Below are 23257 nucleotides of genomic sequence, written 5' to 3'. Positions count from 1 at the left end.
GACCAGAGAGGGGCTGGGACTGACCCAAGGCCACACAGCAGGGTAAGGGCTGAGCCAAGATCGGACCCCAGATCCACCTTTCAGTTGTGTCCCTTCTGAATTTCACAGCCCCTCCAGGACCTCCTCCAGCTTTCCCCACTGGGGGTACCCCCTTCCCCACAGCCAGCTGCCCCCATAAGGCCAAGGATCTGGTGCCCTTACAGAGATCCTCCTGCTGACGGAAACCGTCTCTTGTCACTACCAGCCGCAGGCACAGTGCTGAGACCTGTGGTCGGGGATCAGAAGCTGCTGCAGGACCAAAATCTACAGTCCAGGCTGTATGGCTCTTCCCCACCCCCGGGACAGCGGGCCCATGTGTGTACACGCCCATGTGTGAGCGTGCGCACGAGCGTGGGCTTGCGCTTCCCAGAGCCAAAGGAACACGTGACAGGCTGTCAGTAAATCCTGCCAGTTTGGGAAGGGTGATTGTCACACACGATGCCAACAGACAGAACTCCGGTGGATTCACTTGGTTTTCTTTTGTGGTTATTTTTTTTTTACAACTTTAAATACGGAATATAAATAAATTTACATTTAAAAAATAAAAGGAAAGCCCCCCAAAAATATAATCACCAACTTTACAAACTGAAGGAAGCAGATTTTGGAGGGGTGGGGGTAGGGAGGAAAGTGCAGTCGAAGGTGGGGAGGGAGGTGGGAGTTCAGACCCCACTCCAGGGAGCCCTGGGGATCTTTTCCCTTTTCTCCCCAACTCCCAGCCCATGAGCTGGTTTCCTGGAAGGAGCCACCAGTAGTGGAACTCAAAAGGATCTAATATGGGGGGAGTGTGCAGGGGGAGAGAAGGGCTACCCCTTCCCTTGGAGACTTTCTCTTGGGTTTTTCACACCTGCCTGGAAGGGGGACTGCTTGAGCTGAGGACTCGGGAAAACGGAGGCCAGATGGACAACAGTGTTGCCTCCCCACCCAACGTGGGCTCGCACTTGTCCAGCCACTCTGAGCCATTGGCCAGGTCAGGGCACAGCCAGTTCACGTGGAGCCTTTGCCAGTTAGGAAAAGGATCCCTTTCTCCAGACATTTTTATCTCTTTCTGCCAGAAGACGGTCCTAACAAATACAAAAACTGTCCACGTTCTACAGTGTGAACAATGATCCCTGCAGGCAGTGCCCTTGTGCAGTGCACACCCTGCACGAACCTACATGGCAGTCTTGGCCGGGCTGGGATATGACAGGCAGGCCCCCTGCTGCCCTGACCCCTGGCCTTCTGCCTGATGGAGCAGAAGCATGGGGTCCAAGAGACCCTTGGTGGAGCAGACTGATGGCCAGGACAAGAGGAAGATACAGGGTGGAGGTAGAGATAAAACAGAGAAAGTGAAGGTGGGGGGAGTGGAAGGAGGCAGTGAATGCCCAGGTCACCATTCGTGTCAGCTCCAGAGCAAACTCTGTCTCTAACCCATCTGAGGGGGCACCTGGCTGCCTGGTGCTCGGGTCACACCCACCCAGAGGAGTCCACACCGTCAAAGATCTCAGGTGTAGAAAACAAAAGGAAGCCACGGTAAGCAGAGGTGACCAGGGAGAAGTGACTGGGCCTGGGCGCCGTGGGAGGGCTTTTCTCCAGTTCGTGCTCCCCCGTGTGGTCTCAGCCATAGGAGTACCAGGTACCCTGGCCTGCCTGGGGGGTTCCCTTCAGAGCTGGCCAGGGGTCCTGGGACCAGGTAGGCCACACACATCTAGAGGGCCTTGGGGCCTTGTGCAGGGCTTCGGGCCAGTCCACAGCACACAGGTGTGACCCGGGCGGGGAGCCGGGGAACAGCGGGCCCACTGGTCTCTCTTCTGCTTCTCTCCCAGGTCGTCGGGGTCAGCGGAGGAAGTCAGCCATGGAGCTCAGGTCCTCCGTTTCCTTCTCGAGCTGCTGGGCAAGGCGCTGGAGGCCAATGAGGGGACCCGCTGGTGGGTGGACGGACGCGCGGAACGGGGGGGAAGCACCATTGGCCGTCCGAATCAGGCATCGAGACAGACGGACGAGGGGAACAATATTATCACTCCAAGGACCCCATGGGGGCGATACAGCAAATACCATATTAAATAACCCTGTGGGCCAAGCAGAGGGACATGGCGGGGTCAGAGACAGCCTAAGGGTTCCATCCCACGCTCACACGCCTCTCTTGCCGGAGATGGGGAGCTGATTTCCAGCAACACTCAGGGCTGGGGGAGTTGAGGCTTAGACTTCCCATTCTCATAGGGCAGCTGGGACACATCTGGGCTGGGGTCCCCAAAGCCCCTCACCCACCTTCCTATGGGAAAATTCAGTTGAAACTGGGCGGAGGGGATCCAGGCTGAGAGCCGGGATTTTGTGTGGGGAAATACCTCTCCCTGTCCCCTTCCACAGCCCAAGCCTCAGGCCAAGGAGAAGAAAGGCCAGGGGTCTGGGCCTCAGTTTCCCCACCAGGCCTCACCTGCCCACACTCTCCTGCAGATGCCCCTAGGCTCCGAGGGTCTCCTTCAGTGCCTTCTTGTCATGCGTGTGCTTGAACTTCCGGTGCTTCCCCTTGGGGGGCCGGCGGACTCGCACTGTCCGAATGGTCACCCGAGTTTGGGGTGTCTTGGCTGCTTGAGAGAAAGAAAGGTCTTGTCAGCAGGCAGACAGCCTCTGGAGAGGGTCTATCGCTCTCAAATGACACCTGCCACAGACCTCTCCAGATCTTCTGGGCTAAAAGAAGGGGTAGCAGCCTGAGGCCAGCCCTCCTTGGGTTCAAATCCCAACTCCACTGTTTACCAATTATTGAACCACTCTGTGCCTCAGTTTCCCCACCTGTGATATGGGGATAGTAAGACCACCCCCTCACAGGATTGGTAAAATGAATAAATGGCAGTTTATTGGCAAACACGGAGGGGAGTGGATTGCTATGGCTTCAAATTCTTTGTCCTTACCCCACTGACCTTCCTAATTTCTATGCCCCTTGAGCCTGGCATGGACTTGGATCTGTTAACCAGTAGAAGCAGGCAGAGTGGTGCTGTGCTGGTTCTGGGCAAAAACCTTAGGAAGGCTCGTGGGCAGCTCCCAGAGCACCTGGATGGCTCAGTTGGTTGAAGCTCAGATTTCAGCTCAGGTCACGATCTTGGGGTCCTGAGATCGAGCCCTGCATCAGGCTCTGTGCTCAGTGGGGAGTCTGCTTGATAGTCTCTCTACCTCTCCCTCTGCCCCTCTCCCTGATGACATGCTCCCCCGCTCTCTCTAAAGTAAATAAATACATCTTTTTTTTTTTTTAAAGAAGACTTGGCAGCTCCCCCCTTTTTGCCTTGGGGAGCCCTGCGCCACTGCCTAAGAAGTCTGGCTACTCTGCCGGGGAAGGCACGTGGGAAGGAGGCGTGGTGGACTATAGGGAGAAGGACATGGGCCCAGCCGCCCTGCTAGGATCACAGGAAACACCAGCGGAACCGCCGGGCAGAGTCCAGTCAACCCGGCATCAGGGAGAGATGATAACGTAGTGGTTGTGTTAAGCCACTAAGGTCAGACTAAGGAGTGATCAGCAAAGGGGGGCTGCTCTTACTCACTTCTTTCTCATTCCCTCGCTGGACTCCTATTGAGGTTTCCTCCCACCAGCCTCCCAGGCCCTTCCAGTCCTGTGATGGGGGAGCCGCTGGGCATCGGGCCAGAACCACGCACTCCCACCGTGGAGCTGGGCCTCCTCATCCCTGTGCCTGTCCTCACCTGGCCCTCACCACTCCGAGAAGAGTCTCAGTGGGGGCGGGCCAGGGCTCTGGCTATTGAACAGATAGGGAAACTGAGGCAGAGGCACTGGGATTTGAACTTAGGAGTCGGCCTCTGGAGCCCGTACTTGCAACCATTGGCCTGTAAATCACAGCACTCATGAGCCTCGGGCAAGGTTAGCACTTACATCTCTTCCTCCCGACCCCCCCTGTCAACACCCTGCTGCAAAAGCTTTCTCTGCCAAACTCAAGGCCCATCGCTTCCTGGGAGCCTTTCCCAGCACCCCCAGCTCTTCGGGGCCAAAGGTGACTTCCCGTCTCCCAGACACAAGCTCCCATGAGGCAGCTAGCCCATCTCTGCCATCAGGCAGTATAAGGATGCAGACAGGTCTCAGATCTCCCTTGGAGGAGGGACACCTTACAAGGGCCATTAAAGGGCCTGGAGTTTGGGCTCCAGAGATGGGAGTCTTCAGCAGGACCCAGAGCTGGGCAAGTCCTGACCAGGCTCAAGGTCGTCATGCAGCTCATGAGTGACAGAGCCGAGTCTCGAGCCCAGGAGGTCTATCACGGGCATCACACGGGCAACAGCACCAAGCCATAGCCAGGCTGGGGCTGAACTGCTGAAACTGACACGGCAAGACTATGAAATCTACATATGGATCTGCTGAACATGCCTTCCAAAATCGGGCTTGGAAAATCACATGAAGCACAGGCACACGAAAGAACACCATCCTAAACACAGAGGAGAATATGATCTTTCCTGACTAAATGATTCCATGTTAATTCTTATTATTTCGTGCTATCCGCTCTCCCATGTGTTCTGTGTTAACTGTATTAATAATTTACAACCGGTCAGTTTGAAGCTGTCAAATTATCAACCTTCCCAGGGCATCCGGGCCTCAGCTCGGCTCTCGGATCAGGACAAAGAGGCTAAGAGGCAGGCCTGCCTTCAGAAGGCTTCTAAGGAGTTCTTTCCTCTACCAATAGAAAGTTACTGAAAATCAATAGATGATTTTTTTATGCTCATCTAAGCATATTAATTTAATAAGTCTTGATCCTGGCTCAGTTGGTAGAACATGAGACTCTTGATCTCAGGGCTGTGAGTTCAAGCCCTTTGTTGGATGTGGAGATTACTTAAAAATAAAATCTTAAAATAATAATAATAATAATTCTCGATCCTTACTGCAAACATTCAAGGGAGAAAAGGCAGCAGGACAGCCTAAAGGATGCAGAACTAGACAGTACAAGATCTGGGTTCTGGGCTAGACTTCACCACAACGCAACCTTCATTAAGTCCCTTCACCTCTCTGGGCACTAGGAGCCCCACCAAGAACACTAAACAACTGACTTGTAGGGTCATTTCTGTGGACTGTTCTAGCTCTAACCATATTAAATTCTTTAAAAAAAGAAAAGAAAATGACAAGGCGGCAAGAACTGGTGACCGTCGTCAGGGTGAGGGAAGGGCCAAGAATAGAACTTCAGGATACCTAGACTCCCGCTGCACCCCTGCCTGGAACTGGCTGTGTGACCTTCGGCAAGACCCTCGCCTCTCTGAGCCCCAGGCGCCTCCTCTGTAAAGTGTGAACCAGGCAATTGGATCAGATCATTTTTGGGGTCCCTTTCAACTTGAGTCAAACTAGGCCCCTGAAATTGTGAATTCACGAAGTCTAGAGAGTAGAACAGAACTCCATTTCCAATTATCCAGCTAGGGCTTGAACTCACATCACTGCTGCGCGGTTGCCCAGTCTCTACCTACACATCTTCAATGACAGGAAACTCACTACTGCACAAGGCACACAATCCCATCTTGGCCCCCTGACTGATCAACAGCTTTTGGTACATGGAGTGAATCTCTCTCCAGTGGCTTTTCCCCACTAGTCCTAACGCTCCCTGAAAGCCACAGGAAATGAGTTTGATTTCTCGTCCCCAGGACAGGTTGTCAAATATCTGAAGATGATGTCTGTGGAGTCTTCTCTTGTCCCATAATTGCATGTACTCATTCAACAAAGTAGGGGGCTATGGTAGTGAGACGGGGATGGGAGCCACTCTGGACAAGGTAGTCAGGGCAGACCTCTAGGAGGAGGTGACTTCTGAGTTGAGACCAAAATGAACACGAGCAGGCTTATGAAGAGTTGAGAGAAATGAATTTCAGATGGAAGGTGACATGTGCAAAGGCCCTGTGGCAGAAATGTATCTGGCCAGTCGAGGGGGTCAGGCTGGTTGGGGTGGCATAAGTGAGGGGGAATGGGTGGGCAGCAAGGCTGGAAGGCCAATCAGGGGCTAACATCTTTGTGTAAAGCCTTTCAGGAAGGGGAGGAATCTGGATTGTTCTCAGTGATATGGAAAACTTCAGATGAATTTAACCAGGCGCATGCCTGATTCAATTTCCACCCCCACCCCCCACCCCCGGCAGCTGCCACAAGAGAAGGGAGCTGCCCGGCTGAGCAATTCAAAAGCAGACCTTGGACCAGCGGTTACCTCGCTGCTCTTGGGTACTCCCCGGGCTTCTGGTCACGGGTCGAGTAGCCACCACTGTCTCACACTTGCATGCCAGGTGGTCCTCCAGGGTCACCGTGGCCTTCTTAAAGGTTGGCTTCTTCCGTACAATCTCGATTTTTCTCACCTGGAGGACAGAACCATCCAAGTGCCTCTGTAAGGCCACACAGGCAGGGGCTAAGGGAGCCCGCCTGCCTGCTCTTCCCACCCAACTGTCCCCCCACAGGGATCTTTCCTCGAAAGCCGGGAGTAGAGAGGCACTGGCCCAAACAATAGCAGGACCTTGCCCTCTGCCCTTCTCGTAGCTTTTCCATCAAAACAAGCCCTCCCGACCTGGCCTCCAGCTTGGCCCCATCCCCCTTGGAGCTCCCAGAGAGGGAGAAAGGCATTTCCGGGTTGAGTCTAGGGCCTGTGGTGTCCTCATTCCCGGAGCGCCAGCCAAGGTCAGGGACTATGGCAGAGGCGGGAGATGGCTGTCTGGAAGGAAGTGGGGGGAGGCTTTATCCAGGAGGGAGGCGGGAAGGGGGAGGTCAGCTGTCAGGTGTCCGTCCATAGAGCCTGAAACACTGGGGACAGGAGATACCCTGACAGTGGGTGGTGTGGTAGCCGGTGACACTTGTGATCTCGGGCACAGGGCCCAGGCCTGGGATGGATGGTGGGCATGGGGAAAGGCCACAGCTGACCTCAGGGAGGGGAGCGAGATGAAGCAGGTGGAGCAGGTGGCGAGAGCAGAGCTCACCAGCCGGTGCTGAGCCCTAGGTGTGCCCAGCAGCTCTGCCCCTCCTGAGTTGCTGTGTAGGCGAGGCTGACCCAAGGGGCACAAAAACCTTTCCACATGAATCAGAAGACAGCTGAGGCTTCTCTGGCCCAGCCCTGCCCAGCATGAGACCCGGAGCTCCCCAGAGCAGCCTGTAGTCTAGAATTTGCCTTGAGTCAGACTGCATACCTGATCTCTCCAGAAAGGAGGCAGGATTCCGCATTCTGAGCCTTTGCTAGGGGCTGCCCCAGCATTTGCTCTGTCTGTTGCCTGGAGGGACTCTGTACCCTCCTTGTTAAAGACAGAGCAAGGAACCCAAACCAGTTTGGAGGGACACCGAGCAGCCCAGAACATTCTGAGTAACCAGTAAATGCTTATAGAAAGGTGTCTTCAAGGGACATTTTGGGGTTCGATCCCTGTAAAAGAGGAGGCAGCACCCTTCACTTAACGTTCCACACCCAGCCCTGCCTGGGGGTCTGTATGCGGCTTTTGGGTACAGCGGCCTGGGTGGTCTTGAGGACTTACAGGTGGCCTCCTCGCACCTGCCCAGAGAGCCCTAAATGGACAGAGCCCAGTAGCCTGCCAGGAACCCCTCTCCACCGCTGCGGAAGCCGGGCCCGTGAGTCCGGGAGGGGAGGAGGGGGGCGGGGCCCGGGGCGGGGCCCGCGGGCAGCCCCGCCCACAGCCCACAGCCGGGGCGGCGGCGCGCCTGCGCACCTGGACGGGCCGCAGCTGCACCTGGGTGGGGCGGCACTGCACGTTGCGGTTGTTGCAGCAGCCGGAGCAGCGCTGCACCTCCACGCACGGCGGCCACACCAGGAAGTTAGCGTTCGTGCGGTCTATGAGGCGCCGCGAGATCTCGAACACCTCGGTGCGCGTCTTGCACTCGGCGATCATGGCCGGCTCGGCGACTGTCGGGGAACCTGAAGGGAGAGGGGACCTCCGTCATGGGGGTGGGCCGGCCCAGAGCCCCCACCAGGCCCGGCCCAGCAGGGCAGCTCGGGCACTGCTCTCCCCGACAAATGGCCGGCCAAGTCCCGCTTCCTTCCACCCCCGGGGTAGCGGGGAAGCGGGGGGGGGGGGGGGGGGGGAGGCGGGGGGGCGTCTGCGCGTCCTGGCTGTTATCAGCTGTGGGACCTGGACAGGTGGCCGATGTGCCCTGAGCCTCAGTTTCCCCATGAGACCTACACCCAAGAACCGCTGTAAGGATCCAGTGAGATCATTGAGAAGGCTGGTCTGTCGTAAATGCCAGTTTCCTTCCACCTGCCCTCATGTTCATTTGCGATTTCACACACTTCTGGGCTCCCCTGACCCCTGGCTCCTACTGGCTTATTATTTTGTAAACACTCTTAAATGTTGCCGGTTTACAATGTTACCTACTCTTACATCCTTGCTTCTTTCAAAGACTGTTTCCTCATCAATGGCCTGGGGGCTAACAGCACCCATACCCTGTACTTACAGATCTGAGTAATGGGGGCGTCCCACAGCAAGCCTGCTGTCCATACTGGGGCTCTGCCATCGTTCTCACAGAGAGACACTGATGCTTGACGAGCTGCCCAAATTCATAGAGGTCCCCCTAGCCACTGTCTACAGTGTTTGGGGGGACTAGAAGTGGGCAGAGAGGAGGAAGGACTTAGAGCAGGCTCTGGCCTCCCCTGGGAGGCCTCCATGGGACCCAAGCAGGTGCCAAGCTTTGCCTGCTGTCCCAGGCTGCAGCCCTAAGCCACGGAAGAGACACACACCCCACCAGGATGGCACTGGGTTCAAGTGAGAAGAGCTTCTGGGATCCCAGCCCTGTCCCTGCTAGCTGTGTGACTTGGGCCATGAGGGCTTCACCCTCTCTGGGCCCCACTTTTCAACTGTATAAAATGGGGCCAACGATCTCTATCTCTAGGGTTGGAGTAATGCACAAATGAGTTTAAAAGCACTATATTTAGGAAACTGTGTCGGGGGATGGGGCGTGATGACTCAACTCCTCAATATAGTGTTTTGAAGGACAGTTCTACTCTCTGAGTTCGACTCAGTCCTCAGTGTGGGACGAATGGGACGGCCTGGAGCCGGGGGCGGGCGCCCGCCCCAAGTCTCCTAGTCTGGCTCCCGCCCTGGAGCCGTCATCATTCTCATCTGCAGCCTCACCTAGGCTCCTTCTCCCTCGGGATAAGCTCTCCTCCAGCTCGCCGCCAGAATGGGATTGGGTCAGATTCAGGTCCAACTCGGCCCCGTCTTCATCTGCAAGAGAAGGCACGGTCAGATGCACTCGGATAGCCACTGGCTGCTCCGATTGTGGGGTGGAGGCTCCCATGGGGGATCTGGGACAGGCAGGAAGGTGGCCTCTCCTCCCTCACTGGCACCCCACTCCAAAGAACAGACTCTCCTTGCAGGTCCCTGTAAAATGGAGGGTCCTCGCTCTGACAAGGGGCCCTCCAGGCAACCCCAGGGTGATATTGGGGCTCAGGGGGTAGTGGGGCCTGGACTGCATCCCGGGGTGGCCCTCAGCCCCACTCTGGGCTCTTCAGCCACATTTTTGGACAGAACCCATGTCAAAGGAGTTAAAAATAACCCTTCCCTTTTGCTACTGTAAGCGAACCCTCCTTAGCCTCCAGGGCAGGGCAAGGACCCAGAGCTCGGAAGGCCAGTTTCCAGTGCCCCTCCGCCCAGCGTTCCCATAGGAAGTGCTGAATGGAGAAATTCCCAGAATCCCCGGGGGGACCAGCATGCCCTGGACACAGCCCCTCTGGAGCCCCGGACAATGGCCCAGCTGAGCTGGAGAGAGGGAGGAGGGACAGGAGTGGGGGTGGGAGCTGAAAGCAGAGATGGGTGGGGAGCCAGCCTGCTGGGATGGGGGCGCCCGTACCCCGAGCCCTTCCAGGCCTGGGTCTTGCTGCAGCTCCCGGAGTGTCACTGTGTTTGCTTCTCCCCTCTAACCTTTGCCCCGGTACCTGCCCTAAACTGTCCGTTGCTCCCTCAGGTCACAGACTACATACAGCTCCCTTCTCCAGCCCGGGAGGCCCTCATCTTGGTATCATCCTTGGTGCTCCTTGGAGCCATCCCTCTCTCTAGAGGCAGCGGGCACCACTGTGGGAGGTGAGGGCCAGACCGGAAGACTTTGAGCTTGACACTGAACCCGGGAGAGACCCTTCCAGCTCTCTGATGGCTGAAGAGGGAGCCAATAGCCCGAGGGATGTTGGGGACAAACTCCCGCCCCCTCCACGCAGCCCTCTCGCTGGTCTTGCTGTCTCCCCGTCCCCCTGGCCCTGCCAAGGACAAAGCTCCTTCTCGTCTGTGTGGGCTCCCAGGGGTCCTGTTTGGAGGAGGACGGTCCCTACAACGGGTGCCTTTCCATCCAGCCTACTGCTCCCGCGTCATCATGTCTGTCTGTCCCTCTCGCTCCCCTCCTTTCTCCCTGTCATCTCTGGAATGTCTCTGGTGGAGAGGAGATGGGGGAAAAGATGTGCTTTGTGGAAAGGTTAAGTTGATTAGGAAAAAATAGCCACATGGTTGCCTCCAAACAGGCCCGCTATTGAAAACCTCTGTCTCCAATCCCGACCCCCAGCCGGGGTGTGTAGGGGCTATCCGAGGGTGGGGGCCAAGGGCCTTGGAAAGAAACTGCAGAAAGGCTAAATTTGGAAGTTGCCCCATTGTGTTGGCCAGGGCTGGCCAGTCGGGCATGGGGTGGGGGGTGTGGGAGACGTAGGGTGGGGGGCCTAGTGAACAATAGGGGGGCCCAGCTGGGGCCCCCTCCCGCCTGCCTCGCCAGCCCCCGGCACAGGCGGGTTTGAAAGGGCCCGGGAATGCTTTTGAGAGGGAGCCAGGGGCCCAACGGGGAGAGGAAACAAAGACAGGAAATGCTGTCCCCCGTAGATAGGAGTCTGGGCAAGGATTACAAAGTGACAAAGAGACAAAACCCTAGAGGGAAGGGGAGCTGGGGGTGCGGGGTGGGGGGGGGGCGCTGCTGACCAGGGCTCCAGGGAACAGGCCAGAGGTTAGAATAGAATGGAATTTGCTCTGAAGACAGCGTTTATAAATACATTCCGACCCAGCCCGCCAGCCCTGCCACGTGTGTGCCACCAAGCACGTGCCCATTCGCTGAATGCACTCTTAGGCTAGGGCATGGCTGCACGCTGGTCTGGGCCAGGTGTCCCCGGGAGACCTTAGAGACTGGGCGCTTGGCCAGAGGGGCCGGGATATGGCTCCCTCGCCACCACCCTCCCTGGCTGAGTCCACACCTGGATACACCTTCAGCATATGCCCTGGGCACCTTCTCCCTGCCCCTCCCCTCCTGGCACCCCACCCCATGCACCAAGCCAGAGCCACGTGTGGGTACTTCTGCCACGCCCCACGTCCCAGGTACCAACCCGTCCACCTACTCAGCCCTGCCCTGGGCAGGTGTGGCCGAGCCCTCCTGGGGCTGCTACAGGCCTCTAGTTCTCTGAAAGTCAAGAAAGGGAGGCTACCCCTTGCCCGGCCCCTCCCAGCCCCCCAAGGACTTAGTGGAGGCCCAGAGCCCTGAATGAGGGTTCAATTTACCTACGGAGGCTCTGTGCAGCAGGCGCTGGAGGTCATCAAAGGAGCGGATCGAGTGGTCACTCAGCATCTCGTAGAGCTCCTCGGGAATGGGGTCCCCCTGCCAGGCAGACGCCGTGAGGTTAAGTGAGCGGGAGTCGAGGGCTTTCTAGCCACGGTCCTCTTCCCTGCCGCACACACACACCATCCCAAGGAAAAGCCCCACAGGGTCTCTTGGCCATGGGCAAATGGACAGCCTGGCAGGGGGCAGATTCCATGGCAACCAGAAGCACAAAGTTCTGGGGGCCCCGAACCTGCTCAAGCCTCTCAGACCCAAATCACAGGCCCATCCCCCATCCCAAATGAAGCTGCGGCTTGCTCCGAATGAGATCGACTGTGGACCCCCGTCTCCCACATCGCATCACAGGCTCCTGGAGACTCCAACCGTCTTTCTGCTTTTCCTCCCTACCTGACAGGCAAAGACAGCCAGCATCTGTCATAGGAGATCTAATTGTCCCCATTTTACAGATGAGAAAACAGAATCCTCTAGCCAATTATCAGCAGAAGCTACATTCAAAGCCAAGGCTTTCCGATGGCAGAACCTGTGCCCCCAGCCTCCTGGGTACATGAGAGGGTTCCTAAGTGCTTGTGAAGCAGGACAAGCTCAGGGGGCCCCAGGTACTGACAGATTTATTTAATCTCTTGCTCAAAAGAGGAGAGAAGGGAATCCTCGGATACGACACGAAACCTGAAAGCTTATCCATGCCCCATGCCCAACCAAACCCTATTTTTAGAGCCCCTCTGGCCTGTTACCAAAAACACTTGAAACTTAGTAAGTGCTTTAACAGGCCCCACTCGGAGCCGGGCTTCCTCCAGGGAAACCGCAGGCCTCACAATGACATGAGAGCAGCCCGATAGGAAGGTCACGGCCACATCCCTGATGGTCCAGTGAGACCTAAGGGGCTGATGTCAGAGGTCTTGAGGAGGAGGGCCCAATCTGGGCACCCAGCGCCTCGGGGCAAAGGAAACAAGTGAGACCCTGCTTCATGTCCAAACTCACAGCCGTGCGCGCGCGCGCGCGCACACACACACACACACGTGCACACACAGATGCAGGATGGCGAGGTCCTGGGGAGGGAGCCCTGGTGGGGGGGGGCGGCAGACTTGACTTACTTAAACAACTCTGTGCCTCAGTTTCTCTGGGTGAGGAAGCGGAAGCTCCAGTTCTAGTGAGTTCATGGAACACTCCAAGGGCCGGAGTTCTGATTGGCTTTGCAGGGGCTGAGTCCCTGCCTGATGGAGGGGGTGGTGGGCAAGGAGGTCATCTGCCCCAGAGCCGGCCCCAGGGGGTTCTCCCCAAAAGCTGTTTGGAGCTTGGGGATGGATGGGTTTCTGGCTCCCCCAAAGGTCCATTTCCTCAATGGTTATCATGGCATCTGGGAACACCTCCTCCAGGGGTTCTACCCCATCCAATCAGCCCTGGCCACCTAGGTCGGCCTTAGAGCTGGGGTGGAGTGTGGGTATGTCCACTTTTAAAACAAATTCCTTGAAAGCCCTGAGCTCAGTTTTATTTGTTTGTTTGTTTGTTTGTTTTTTTCATTTAAACACAGAGCTTATGATCCTGCCTGGTGTCTAGACCTGCTGGGAGGTTCAAGGCAGGAAGGCTTGGGGCCCAAGCAGTAAGCTTGTAAGTAAGCAGCAAGCGCCCCCCACCCACCCCCAGCAGCTGGGGTCTTCCCTTCAGGGTCCAAGTCTATGAAGCTGGGGAGTCAGGGGCTGCGGGCGCGAGAGGGAAGGGACACGAGCTCCGCTGCCCCCTCGCTTTCCTCTCCCATGCCTCTGGTGTCCTGAAATGTGGGCACAGGGCCCTACCCACAGATGGGAAAGCAGGCGGCCGGTTGCCAGTTAAGACCAAGGCACCTACTTCCCCTGAGGGTTTTGCCAAGCCCAGAACTGGTAGTCCAGGGAGCTAAATTCTACCCTTGTACTTACTAACCACCCCACAACCTCGGGGGGCTCACTGCCCCTCTTTGGTCCTGGCCCTCATCTGTGCACTGGGGATCACAGACACTTGATTCCATTCTAATTCTGCCTGTGGTGGCAGGAGAGGCAGCAGAGGAAAGCCAAGGGTGAGAGGGTGCCCAGCACTGGCCCCCAGGCTATCTGTGCGGTAATGATCCAATTCACCCCCCAGGAGAGGGCCCAGAGGCCCAGTACCAAATGGCGTAGGGCACTCATGCCAAGACCTCCTTGCCCAATTGGAGAGCTCGCTGCAGCTGCCAGCTGGGGCAGAGGAGGCAGACCCCAGACAGGATGAGTGGATGCCCCAGACCCAGCCTGCGATCCAAGAGATGATGTTACTCTCCCAAGCTGAGTGGCGAAGAGCCCGGGACAGCCTGGGAAAGTGGGAGAAGTACACAGTAGGTGCTCAAGAAGTACTCATAAAATGCATGAAGGACTCTCCACTTCTCCCTGGGGTTCTCTCCTCTGTGATCCTCCTACCTCCTCCATCAGGAAGACCTCCTGGGTTCTTCCCCCTCCACCCTCCAAACTGCCTCCCGAAGAGTCCACTTCATTCTAAGCAGAGAGGCCTTCCCTGCACGTGTTTCTAGTAACTCAACCCCTGGCTGCCCAGACTCACTAAGAGCCGCCTGGATTCGATAATAGACCACAGCTAACTTTTATTAAGTGCAGACTATGAGCCAGGCACTGAGCTACATGCTGTACTGTCAGTCCTAAGTAGCTGGCTCTATATTTTTGTCCCCATCTTCCAGATGAGTAAGCTAGAGGTTTAGAGAAGTGAGGAAAGGGTTCCAGGTCTATACCACAAGGAGCAGAGCCGTGCCCCTCCCTCCTCCAGCCCACCATGGAGCTTTCTGGTATCAGGTGTCCCAGAGCAGGGGCTAGACAGTCCTCAGGGGACACAGGCCATAGCTGAGGAGGTCACAACCAGAGCACAGCTGGGGTGGTCACAACCATCTAGTAGGTGGTGGCCAGTGGTCCTAATGGGCACAGGACAGTCTTCCACCATAAAGAATTAGCTTCCCAAGATGTCCAAAGGGCAGATGTTGAAAAACTCCAGTACACAGAAAAGCAGGGACTTCAGCTGCCAAGGAAACCTGGCCTCTTGGATTAAGCCTTTGAACAACCTTAGCTTCTTCGTCTTTTAAATGGGGCGAAGAACACCTGACTTGGGAGGTATAATTGCACCTAGCAGAGCAGCCGGCAAATAACGGGTGCTTAATGAGCTGTCACTGGCCAATTCAGTCCTGCAGGCGGCTCCTTCCTCGAGGACAGCAGCAAGCAGCACACACGCCCAGGGCTAGCAAGGCAGGGCATTTTTGAGGAAGACAGTTGGTGGGTGGAGAGCCGCCTGCCCTGGAGAGCTTGTGGCTTTGCATTAGCCCCCCCCTCCCCCCACCCCATGCTGGGCCCCAGGAAATGGCACCCTAGCCCCCACTGTCACTGCCCAGGGCCGTGTGGGCTGACAGGTCCCTTCCGGGGCTGGGGGCGGGTGAGGGATGGGGGAAATTCAGCCTGTGCTCGGCTCCAGGATGCAGCGCCCTGGGGGAGACTCGCCTGGGCACCTGCTGGGGGTCAGAGGCTCTTCTTGGTGTGGGAGGGTGAGCAGCCCGGGCCCGGGTTTCCTGGGCACACGTTCTAGAACCCTCCTTAGGTGGGCAGGGCAAAGAGCATGGCATCCAGATGAGGCTGCCCCAGATCTCAGGCCTGGGGTTCCTGACAGGGCAAGGGCGCGGTGAGAAGGCAGCTGGGGCACAGCCAGCGGTGGGAGCCAAGGCAAACAGCCTCCTCCCCAGCCCGCCCCACCCCCGACACCAGCTGCAGAAGGTAGGAAGGGCATGAGCTACTAGCGTGAGGCCAGGTGAATTACCTGCTCCCAACTAGGCTGGCAGATCAAAGGGGCTTGGACCCCACCCTCCCCCAGGGCCCCAGCTGCACACACAGATACGCACTCCCCAGCCCCTGCTCCGCGGAGGGAGATGACAGGCTCACTGGCTCAGCCCAAGCAGCCAGGGGCGTTGGCTGTGGCTGGCGGGGAGAGAAGCCGGCAAGGCCTCCAAGCGCCCGCCTGCCTGACAGTCTCGGGCCTGATTTAGATTCAATGCCAAAGCCAAGCCCTTTGAAGAAGCCTTCTCTGGGCAGACCACAGAAGCCATTCAGAACCAGACTTTCCCACCTAGTATTTCCCTTCCCTGTTGCTCCTGGGACCCTCCCGCCCCTCCTGAATGTTAGCCCAGCCCCACACTGGGTTGTCCATCTCTCCCTGGAGCAGAAAAACTCTTAGGGCTGGAAAAGGGGCCAGTGTAGCAGTTACCACTGGGGCAGCCCATCTCAGTCACTGCCCCCCTGCCGCCCCCAGGGGTCCTACCAGGGGTCAGCCAGGGGTCCGACCCTCCACCCCAGGCTGGCCCAGCTCTCAGCACTGGGGCAGGGCGGAGCAGGAATCTGCATTTTCGAGAGGCCAGGGAATTCCGCCGCACCTAGGGAACCCTGAGCCAATCCAACCTTCACATTTTGAGGGGTGGGAGAAACTGAGACCCAGCGCAAGACGCACAGAATCTTTGCAGTCCGATTTCCCTTCTGTTTCTTCCTCTGTCCTGTCCGATCTTGACAGTCCAAGCCCCAAGACATGGAACAGAGAGACAAGCTTGTCTCTCATGATGGGGGGAAGGGCTCAAGTGAGAATGTCTGCCTGAGGGCAGAGCAGGCTGCATTGCCCTGCGGGTGATTGAGAACTAAGTTAGGCCATGTTTATAAAGCACTTCGCAAGCGCTAGACAGACGTCTGGTCCTTCCTCGACACCAACCCCCCCCCCGCACCCCTCCCCACATCGACTATCCTTTCCCCAAATATTTACAGATTATCCACCTTGGACCAGGCACTGTTCCAAGAATGGGAGACATGGTGACCAAGATAAACTCTCTGGAGGCATATAGACTAGTGAGGGAAAACGGACAATAAATAAACCAGAAAATGGGACAGCTGTCCTAGAAGAGGCATGGGGGGAGGAGGAGACTGAGAGGGACCCAGGATGCCCATGGCCAACTCCTCTTTACCACTATCGCTGAATCAACCCCTCCTCCTCACACACACACACACACACACACACACGCACAGGCACCCAGTTTAGGTCTTGCCCCAGAGCCTCGGAATTCTGTTCAGTCCTGAACTTGCAGATACTTCTAGGGCTGGGAGAGAGAACCCAGCAAGTTGGTCCCCCACCACTTTAAGGCCATTAGCAAGCCACTCCTTCCCGGCAGAAGGGTGCTGAGGCGGGAGGCATCACATGACGCCCCGGAAGCCAGCTCAGCTGATGGAGATAGGACCTCCCAGGCCTCTGCGGACCCTCTGCCAGGCCCCCCATCAGAGCTCCCACCCCCTCCTGTGCACCTGCTCGGGCCTCTACCTGAGGCTCGGGCCGGGGACCAGGCCGGCCCCAAGGCCATCTCCACAGCGAACTCTCCTGTGGTCTCCCCTCCCCGACTGGCCCCCATGTTGATGGGTTTCCCCTTTATGTCTCCTCCCCCAGAACCCCGCCAAGGCTTAGCTCGAAACTGCTTCTTTCGGAAATTGTGGCTTCCCAGAGGGCCTTGTGTTCCAGGCCTTGTGCCCCAGGCCACTGTGATTACAGTGGGGAGCGAGGCACCAGCTTCGGTGTCACAGCGTTTCCCCAAACACATCCATGGAGTTGGGGGAAGGAGGAGGAGGTGCTGGAGGAAGCTGGAAATGAGGAGGGCAGGCCTGGGAAAAAGCCTCATCCAGCTGTCATCCTGCCTCTCCCGAGCTGGCTGGCCGGGATCAGCAAAGGAGACAGAACAGCCAGGGGGAGCCCCTTCTGCGGAGAGGGTCCTCCAGTTCTTGGAGACTCAAAGAAGGGACTACAGGAAGGGAGACTGCTCTGGACATCACAGCGCCCCCCCGGTCGCATCACTACTTTCCTCCTCCCGGGTAGTTGGAAAAAAGCAGTCACGGAGGGGTAATGCTGGAGCGGCGCAAGCCGACCTGAGCCAGCGAAAAACAGTGGGTGCTGCGGAGCCAGGACCTGATGGGAGGGTCCTTGTTTCCCCTCCCTCCTAGGACCCAGCAAGGAGATGTGGTCCCCACAGAGACGACGAGGTTCCAGGGCTCACGGTGGGCCCACCTGTTGCGCGGGGGTGGGCTCCTGGTGCCGGGTGTATAGGAGCCGTGCGTGCCCGGGTGCGTGCGTGGGTGTGCGCGCACGTGTGTTCAGGTCGCGTGTTCAGGGGCCAGGCGTACGTGTGTGTGCGGTGCGCGCGCGTGTGCCCCGCGTGTGCACGGGCGTGGCGGCGGCGGGCGCGCGACCCGGCCGCGGTAGTGCGTGCCCGTCGCTCTGCGCGCCCGCCCGCCGGAGCGCAGCATCGCCTCCGGCCAAGAGTGTGCGTGCGTGGGGTGAGTGAGCGAGTCCGGGGGCCGGGCGGGGTGGGCTGCGGAGAGCAGCGGCGGGGGCGCCGCCGTTCCCAGGACGCCCTGGCACCGGCCCCAGCCCCCAGGCCCCGCGGCAAGGCGAGGCGGCAGCTGGGGCCGGCCGGCGCCCCCCTCCCCAACAGCTGGCCGCGGCCCGGGGGGCTGCAGAGAGGAGAGGAGGGGGCGTCGGGAGGGGCCTGCAGGCTGCTGGGCCGAGCCCTGCGGCCTCCCTCCCGGGTGCGGACCGCGGGGGGTTGGCCGCGGAAGGGCGGGGCCCCAGGGCGGGCGGCCGGCGGCCCTCGAGGAGCCCCGAGAACAAAAGGAGACGGCGACGGCTCCGCCGTGGTCAAAACAACCTGCGCTGGCGGCGGCCCAAGGTCTGGCCGCGGCCTCGGAGCCCTTCACCTTAACCCCTTCGCCGCCGCCGCCGCCGCCTTCTTGCGACTCGCTGGACGCCAGGAGGGGCCGGCCCTCCTCGGGAGCCGGCGAGGTGCGGGCTCCCGGCCGCCGCGGAGCGGAGGCGGGACGGGACCCAGGCTCGCCGCGCTCCCCGCTGCCCTCTTCTCCCCCCGACCTCGCGCACTCCCTGCCCCGCCCCCTTTCCCACCTGGATTCCGGGTGGACTTGCCAACTCACTGCTACGTGAGGCTGGGAGGGGTGGGGGGTACTGATCCGACCTGATCGCTCCCGCAGACGCTTTTACACCCCACCTGCCTTGCAGCTACGCTTTTCCTGGCGCGCTCCGCACCCCGCAAGCGGGGGAGAGAGGCGCTCCCTCTGGCAGGGCGCGGGCGCAGGTATGGCGGGGCCTGGGGCACACACCGCCCCGAGGGCTGGATTCTTTAAAAGCCTCTACTCCTCCCCGGTTCCCAAGTGCCCAAGACCTCTCTCTGGGCAACCCCCGCACCCAAGACACAAGCTGCTGCGGGACTGCGCTCTGGGGCTGGACATGCCCTGCGCTGGCCCGAGGGCGCCCGTCCCGACCGGGAGCCAGAGCCTGGGAGGGGAGGCAAATCCCCGCGGAAGGCTGGCGTAGCTGCCGCTGGTGCGCGAGCTCGCACCTCCCGTGCAAGCCAGCTCCTGGACAGAACGAAGCTGCAACCAAAGTGGGCTTGGGAGAACGCGCTGCCTTCTGCACCCCCGGCGCCACCCCCACCCTCTCTCCCTTCGGGTTCCTGAGGGGTGGGTGACAGGGCCACACACACACCCTCCCCCGACGCTGAAAGGGCCGGGGATCTGGGATCGCGCCCTGGGAAAGAAAGCTGCCCCTGCCCCCTCCCCTTAGAGCCTGGCACCTCCCGGACCTCGCGTCCCAGCCCTCGGAGGTCACCTCGCGCCCGGCGCTAGGCCCGTGGGCTGCAAGCGTCCAAAGTTCACTGCAGGGAGGGGAGGGGGCGACTAAGGGGCGAGGGTGGGGGTAATGAATGAAGCGAACCAGCCCTGACAGCCGTCGCAACTCACCTCGGCGCTGACCAGACGCAGGTAGCAGCAGAGAGACAGGAAGAGCGCCCAGCAGCGATTCATGCCGACTCCGGGCCCGGCCCCGCGGGGCCCCGGACGCGTGGACCGAGCGCGCCGCCCCCGCGGCCAGGGTGGGGGGCGGGGGCTGGGGAGGGAGGTGGGCTCGGCTCGGGTCTGCGGCGATCAGGCGCTCAGGCCGCTGCAGCCGCCGCCGCGGCTCACCCTCATGGCCCCCGGGCGCCGCCGCCCCCGGCCCCGGCTCCGTCGTTGAGGGGCTGGAGAGGGCCTGGGCGCGGGACCAGGGTCCGAGGCCGCTACCTGGGCGGATCCCGAGCCCGAGTGAGCATCCACGGCCAGGGGTCTGCGTCGCGAACCAGCCGAGGCGTCTAGCCGTGTGGGGGCGCCCAGGGGACTCCAACCTCCAAGAGGAAAAAGAACACGGCAGTCGATGGCTCGTCTTCACTCGCCGACTATAGGCGTTTTCCTCTGCCCGCCGGCTTAGCTTTTTTGCAACATTTTCTGGAAAGGCCCCCGAAGTCGGAAAGTGCAGAGCTGGGCACCTCACGGCCAAAGTCTCCCAAAAAAAACTTTTTCCAAAGTTGGCTTTGCAGCGGCGGCCCGAGTACCCGGGCAGGGAGAGGTGCAAACTCCCGCCCGGGCCGGATGGTGGGGGGGGCCGGAGCGTGTGCGCCTTGGCGCGGGGCCCGCTCGGCGGGCACGGCTGCTCCGCGCTCGCGGCGTGCCCGCTGCGCGCAGTGCCGGGCGCGGCAGACAGGTGGACGCGGCTCGGGTCCGTCGGTCCGTCTGTCCGCGCGCTCGCCCCTCTGGGCGTCCTCTGCGGGCTGTGAGCTGCGGCTGCTCCGGCTTCTCTTTGCAACGAGGCTGGAGGGTGGGCCTTTTTTTTCCCCCTTTTTTGCGCGTGTGTCTATGTGTGTGTGCGCAAAATATCTCTATCTCGGGAATGAAAGATGGGCGCGGGCGGCCAGAGGGGAGCCCTCAGGGAGGCAGCGGGGGAGGCTGCGGGCGCTCGGGGAGACAGGCGGGCTGCTCCCGGCGGCAGGAGGAGAAGTTGCCACCCTTTCAGCTGTTCCGGCCTTTATAAAGGAGAAGGGAGAGCGCTAGAGGTGGGTGGAGACTGCCTTTCCTCTTCTGGCCCAGAGTCAGCACCGGGAAGGGGGGGGAGCTCTGGGAGGGTTAGGGGTGGGGGGCGGGGCGTTCAGGGGTCTCTAAGAGCCCGGCAGCCCCTCTGTCCAGGATCTGGCCCGTGGGAAGGGAGGACTAGGGGCGACCGAGCGCCCCGCCCCTTAGCACAGTGACCGTGGCCTGATTTCTAGCCCACGTGGTTGGGGAGTTGTCTCCGGGACCACCACCGGGAGTCCAAACCCGCAGCCCCCCGGGGGCAGCACTTGCACCCTGACCCAGGAGGAGCGGTGAAGGACTCGGGCACTGCAGCCTGGTTCCCATCCTGCCCTGGCGCTGAGCAGCTGGGTCACCTTGGGCAAGTCACTTCCTTTCCTCGCTCTTCCCTTTAGCCTCCGAGTGGGATGAGGTTCTTGGGAGGACCTGGGGCCAGAAAAGGCAGACAGCACAGAGCTGGGAGCCAGCCACAAGGTGATCACACAGACCCCGCAGCCAGTACCATTCAGCAGAAAGCTGGGTCGGTGTCTCCGCCTCCTCGCTGGTTGCCTGGCACACCACAGGCACTGCCAGTGTGTTGAACTGCAAAGTCACACAAACCCCCACCACCCTGCAGCATCCTTGCAGGGCCGCCATGGCAATCCCACAGTCCCCCTGGTGTTTACTACCTCCCTCAGCCCCCAGGTTTTGAGGCCCCGGGGCCGGGGGCGGGGTGGGGGGGGACACCCACCAGCATTCACACGGTTAACGCCTTCTACCCCCAGCGCCAAAAGAGCTGCGGTGGCCCCGCAGTCACAGGATCACAGTCACAGAGTCACACACACGCCCGCCCAGCCCAGCACCCACCACGGGACCCGCAGCCTCATTGTATCACCGGGCTCCTGGCCATAGGGCACCTTTCTCTGGTCCTCTTGCACTCTCTGTTGTCTGCCCTTGGTACCCAGACATCCGTTTGGGGTGCCAGCCTGCTCCTCACGCCTCTGTCGCCCAGACAGGCACACCCGCTGTCTCTTCAGAAGCCGTCTTCTTGGACCCAAGCGAGGGGGGCCCAGAGGAGGGAGGATTTTGCCAGGCCGGCCTCTTTACAAACAGCTACAAGCACTGCCCTCTACCCGCGACCACCTGGGCAGCCTGGCACAGTGGCTAGAAGGCAGGCTGGGGGCAGGTCACCTTGGTTCAAATCCTGGTGTGGCCACTTGAGCAGGTCAGGTGTCTCTGGGAAGCTTCACCTCTCCGTACCTCAGTTTCCTCCCCCTGGAAGCTAGAAATAAATCTAGAATTGGAGGGAGAGAAGGATTTCAAGGAGGCTCGGGAAAATGTTAGGGGCAATGGGGATGTTTATCAGCTTTGCTGGGAACAATGAGTTCACGGGTATCTACCTACATCAGAACTGATCTATGCATTTTATTATACCTCCGTGCAGTTGTAGAATTCTTAGCTAGGTCCTGAAGCGGTCTGGAGGCTCAGAGGAGAAAATGCATCTGGAAGGACCGAGCAGGATGCCGGACACACGGAGTGCATCGTTCCTTCAACACAGAGTTTGAGTGTTCCCCGGGGGCCAGGCATTATTTCAGGTGCTGGGGAGAACACACAAGGCTAATACAGGCTCCTGCCCTAGCAGAGCCCCTATCCAGAAGGACAGACAGATGCATAAACAGATAAATCAGGAGACAGGGTGACAGGGGAGATTGAGGTGTGGGGATTTGGGAAGATAATCCCGAAACACAAGACTTGAAGTCTAAAGACTTGGACATAAAACCACAGGACACTAGGTGATGTTGACCTTGACCTTGTGGATCCTTATCCATAAAAGAGATGAGAACAGCTCCCATTATCATCGAGGGGACCACGTCATAGGAGTGTTCTTTTTACTCCGCATGTAGCAGTTAGGTGTGCTGCTCCTGTCTTAACAAAGGGGGAAATTGAAGCACAGAGAGTTGAAGCAATTTGTTCAAGGTCACACAGCCAGTACAGTGGTAGAGCTAGACTCCAACCCAAGCATTCCAGCTGTGGAACCCACAGGCTTAAACCACCATGCTATGCTGCCTCTTGGCAGGTGATGACTGACGATGAGAATTAGGACACATTTTACACTTTTGTGAGCATCAAATCCATGAATATATGTCCAAGTGCTTTGCCAACTGTAAGTGCTGTACAGACAGCAGTTCTGACTTACACACAAAAGTGCTGGAGGAGCACAAAGGAGGGAGCACACGGCTCAGCCTCAGGGGAAGGATGCGAAGAGGCTGTGGGAGCTGCATCACTGAGCACGCCCGATCTGCAGGCCCTAAGAGGAAATGTAAGAAAGCAGACCCAGAGCCGGGACTCTGCGACCTACCAGGCTCTTGAGTGAGCTAGACACACATCATCACAGTCCAGACGTCTTCGTGCGCTGGTTAGAAGTGGCAGGACAGGGACAGCAGAGGCGGCCAGAACCACAGGGCACCCGGCCTGAATACCTTGCTCAGGAGAACCCCTTTCCTGTGCCCGCTCCTCGCAGACACCATCCCAATGCGGGGGTCTTTCCACACCAGCAGTTCTCTAAAGAACACCTCCTCCTCTTCCTCCTGTGAGACTTGACTTAACACCTCCTCCAGGAAGCCCCCTGGGCTTGGAACTCGCTCTGGGTTCCCACAGCATGTGCCGCATGGTATTGTCATTGCCCATTTATCAGTCTAGCTCTAGACTGAGATCCGGGTGAGCAAGGGTCTTGCTCCCACCAGCTCCCACAATACTGCAGTTGCTCAATAAA

General features: G+C 59.0%; 1 protein-coding gene across 3 annotated transcripts; it reads right to left on the bottom strand.

Moving 5' to 3' along the window:
- Positions 1 to 495: 495 nt before the first annotated feature.
- Positions 496 to 19587, bottom strand: PDGFB (platelet derived growth factor subunit B). 3 transcript variants are annotated; one of them, XM_080811324.1, is made up of 7 exons: positions 19369 to 19587; positions 11485 to 11581; positions 9094 to 9186; positions 7675 to 7880; positions 6183 to 6327; positions 2450 to 2600; positions 496 to 1940 (listed from the first exon to the last, which is right to left on the bottom strand). In XM_080811324.1, exons 1-6 carry the CDS (start codon positions 19429 to 19431, stop codon positions 2476 to 2478), a joined length of 729 nt encoding a protein of 242 aa, XP_080667450.1. In that variant the 5' UTR covers positions 19432 to 19587; the 3' UTR covers positions 496 to 1940; positions 2450 to 2475. The 3 variants fall into 3 exon arrangements, with proteins under 3 accessions (XP_080667450.1, XP_080667448.1, XP_080667449.1); XM_080811322.1 differs by having other exon boundaries at positions 496 to 2084; positions 2450 to 2603; positions 19369 to 19496; XM_080811323.1 differs by having other exon boundaries at positions 496 to 2084; positions 19369 to 19496.
- Between the last annotated feature and the right edge of the window lie 3670 nt (positions 19588 to 23257).

The sequence above is a fragment of the Martes martes genome (genome assembly GCF_963455335.1).
Source record: "Martes martes genome assembly, chromosome: 8".
In the NCBI taxonomy this organism is placed as follows: domain Eukaryota; kingdom Metazoa; phylum Chordata; class Mammalia; order Carnivora; family Mustelidae; genus Martes; species Martes martes.
The sequence above is the reverse complement of the archived record's forward strand: the minus strand, read 5'-3'. Positions and strand labels throughout refer to the sequence as shown.

What these genes read in the sequence shown, in the direction of transcription:
- PDGFB (XM_080811322.1), bottom strand. Translation starts at nt 19,431, where the DNA reads ATGAATCGCTGCTGGGCGCTCTTCCTGTCTCTCTGCTGCTACCTGCGT. An exon ending in CCGAGGGAGAAGGAGCCTAG is followed by an intron (nt 7,881 to 9,093) that starts GTGAGGCTGCAG and finishes CTCTCCCTTCAG; the next exon opens with GTTCCCCGACAGTCGCCGAG. An exon ending in GAGTACCCAAGAGCAGCGAG is followed by an intron (nt 2,604 to 6,182) that starts GTAACCGCTGGT and finishes CTTTCTCTCAAG; the next exon opens with CAGCCAAGACACCCCAAACT.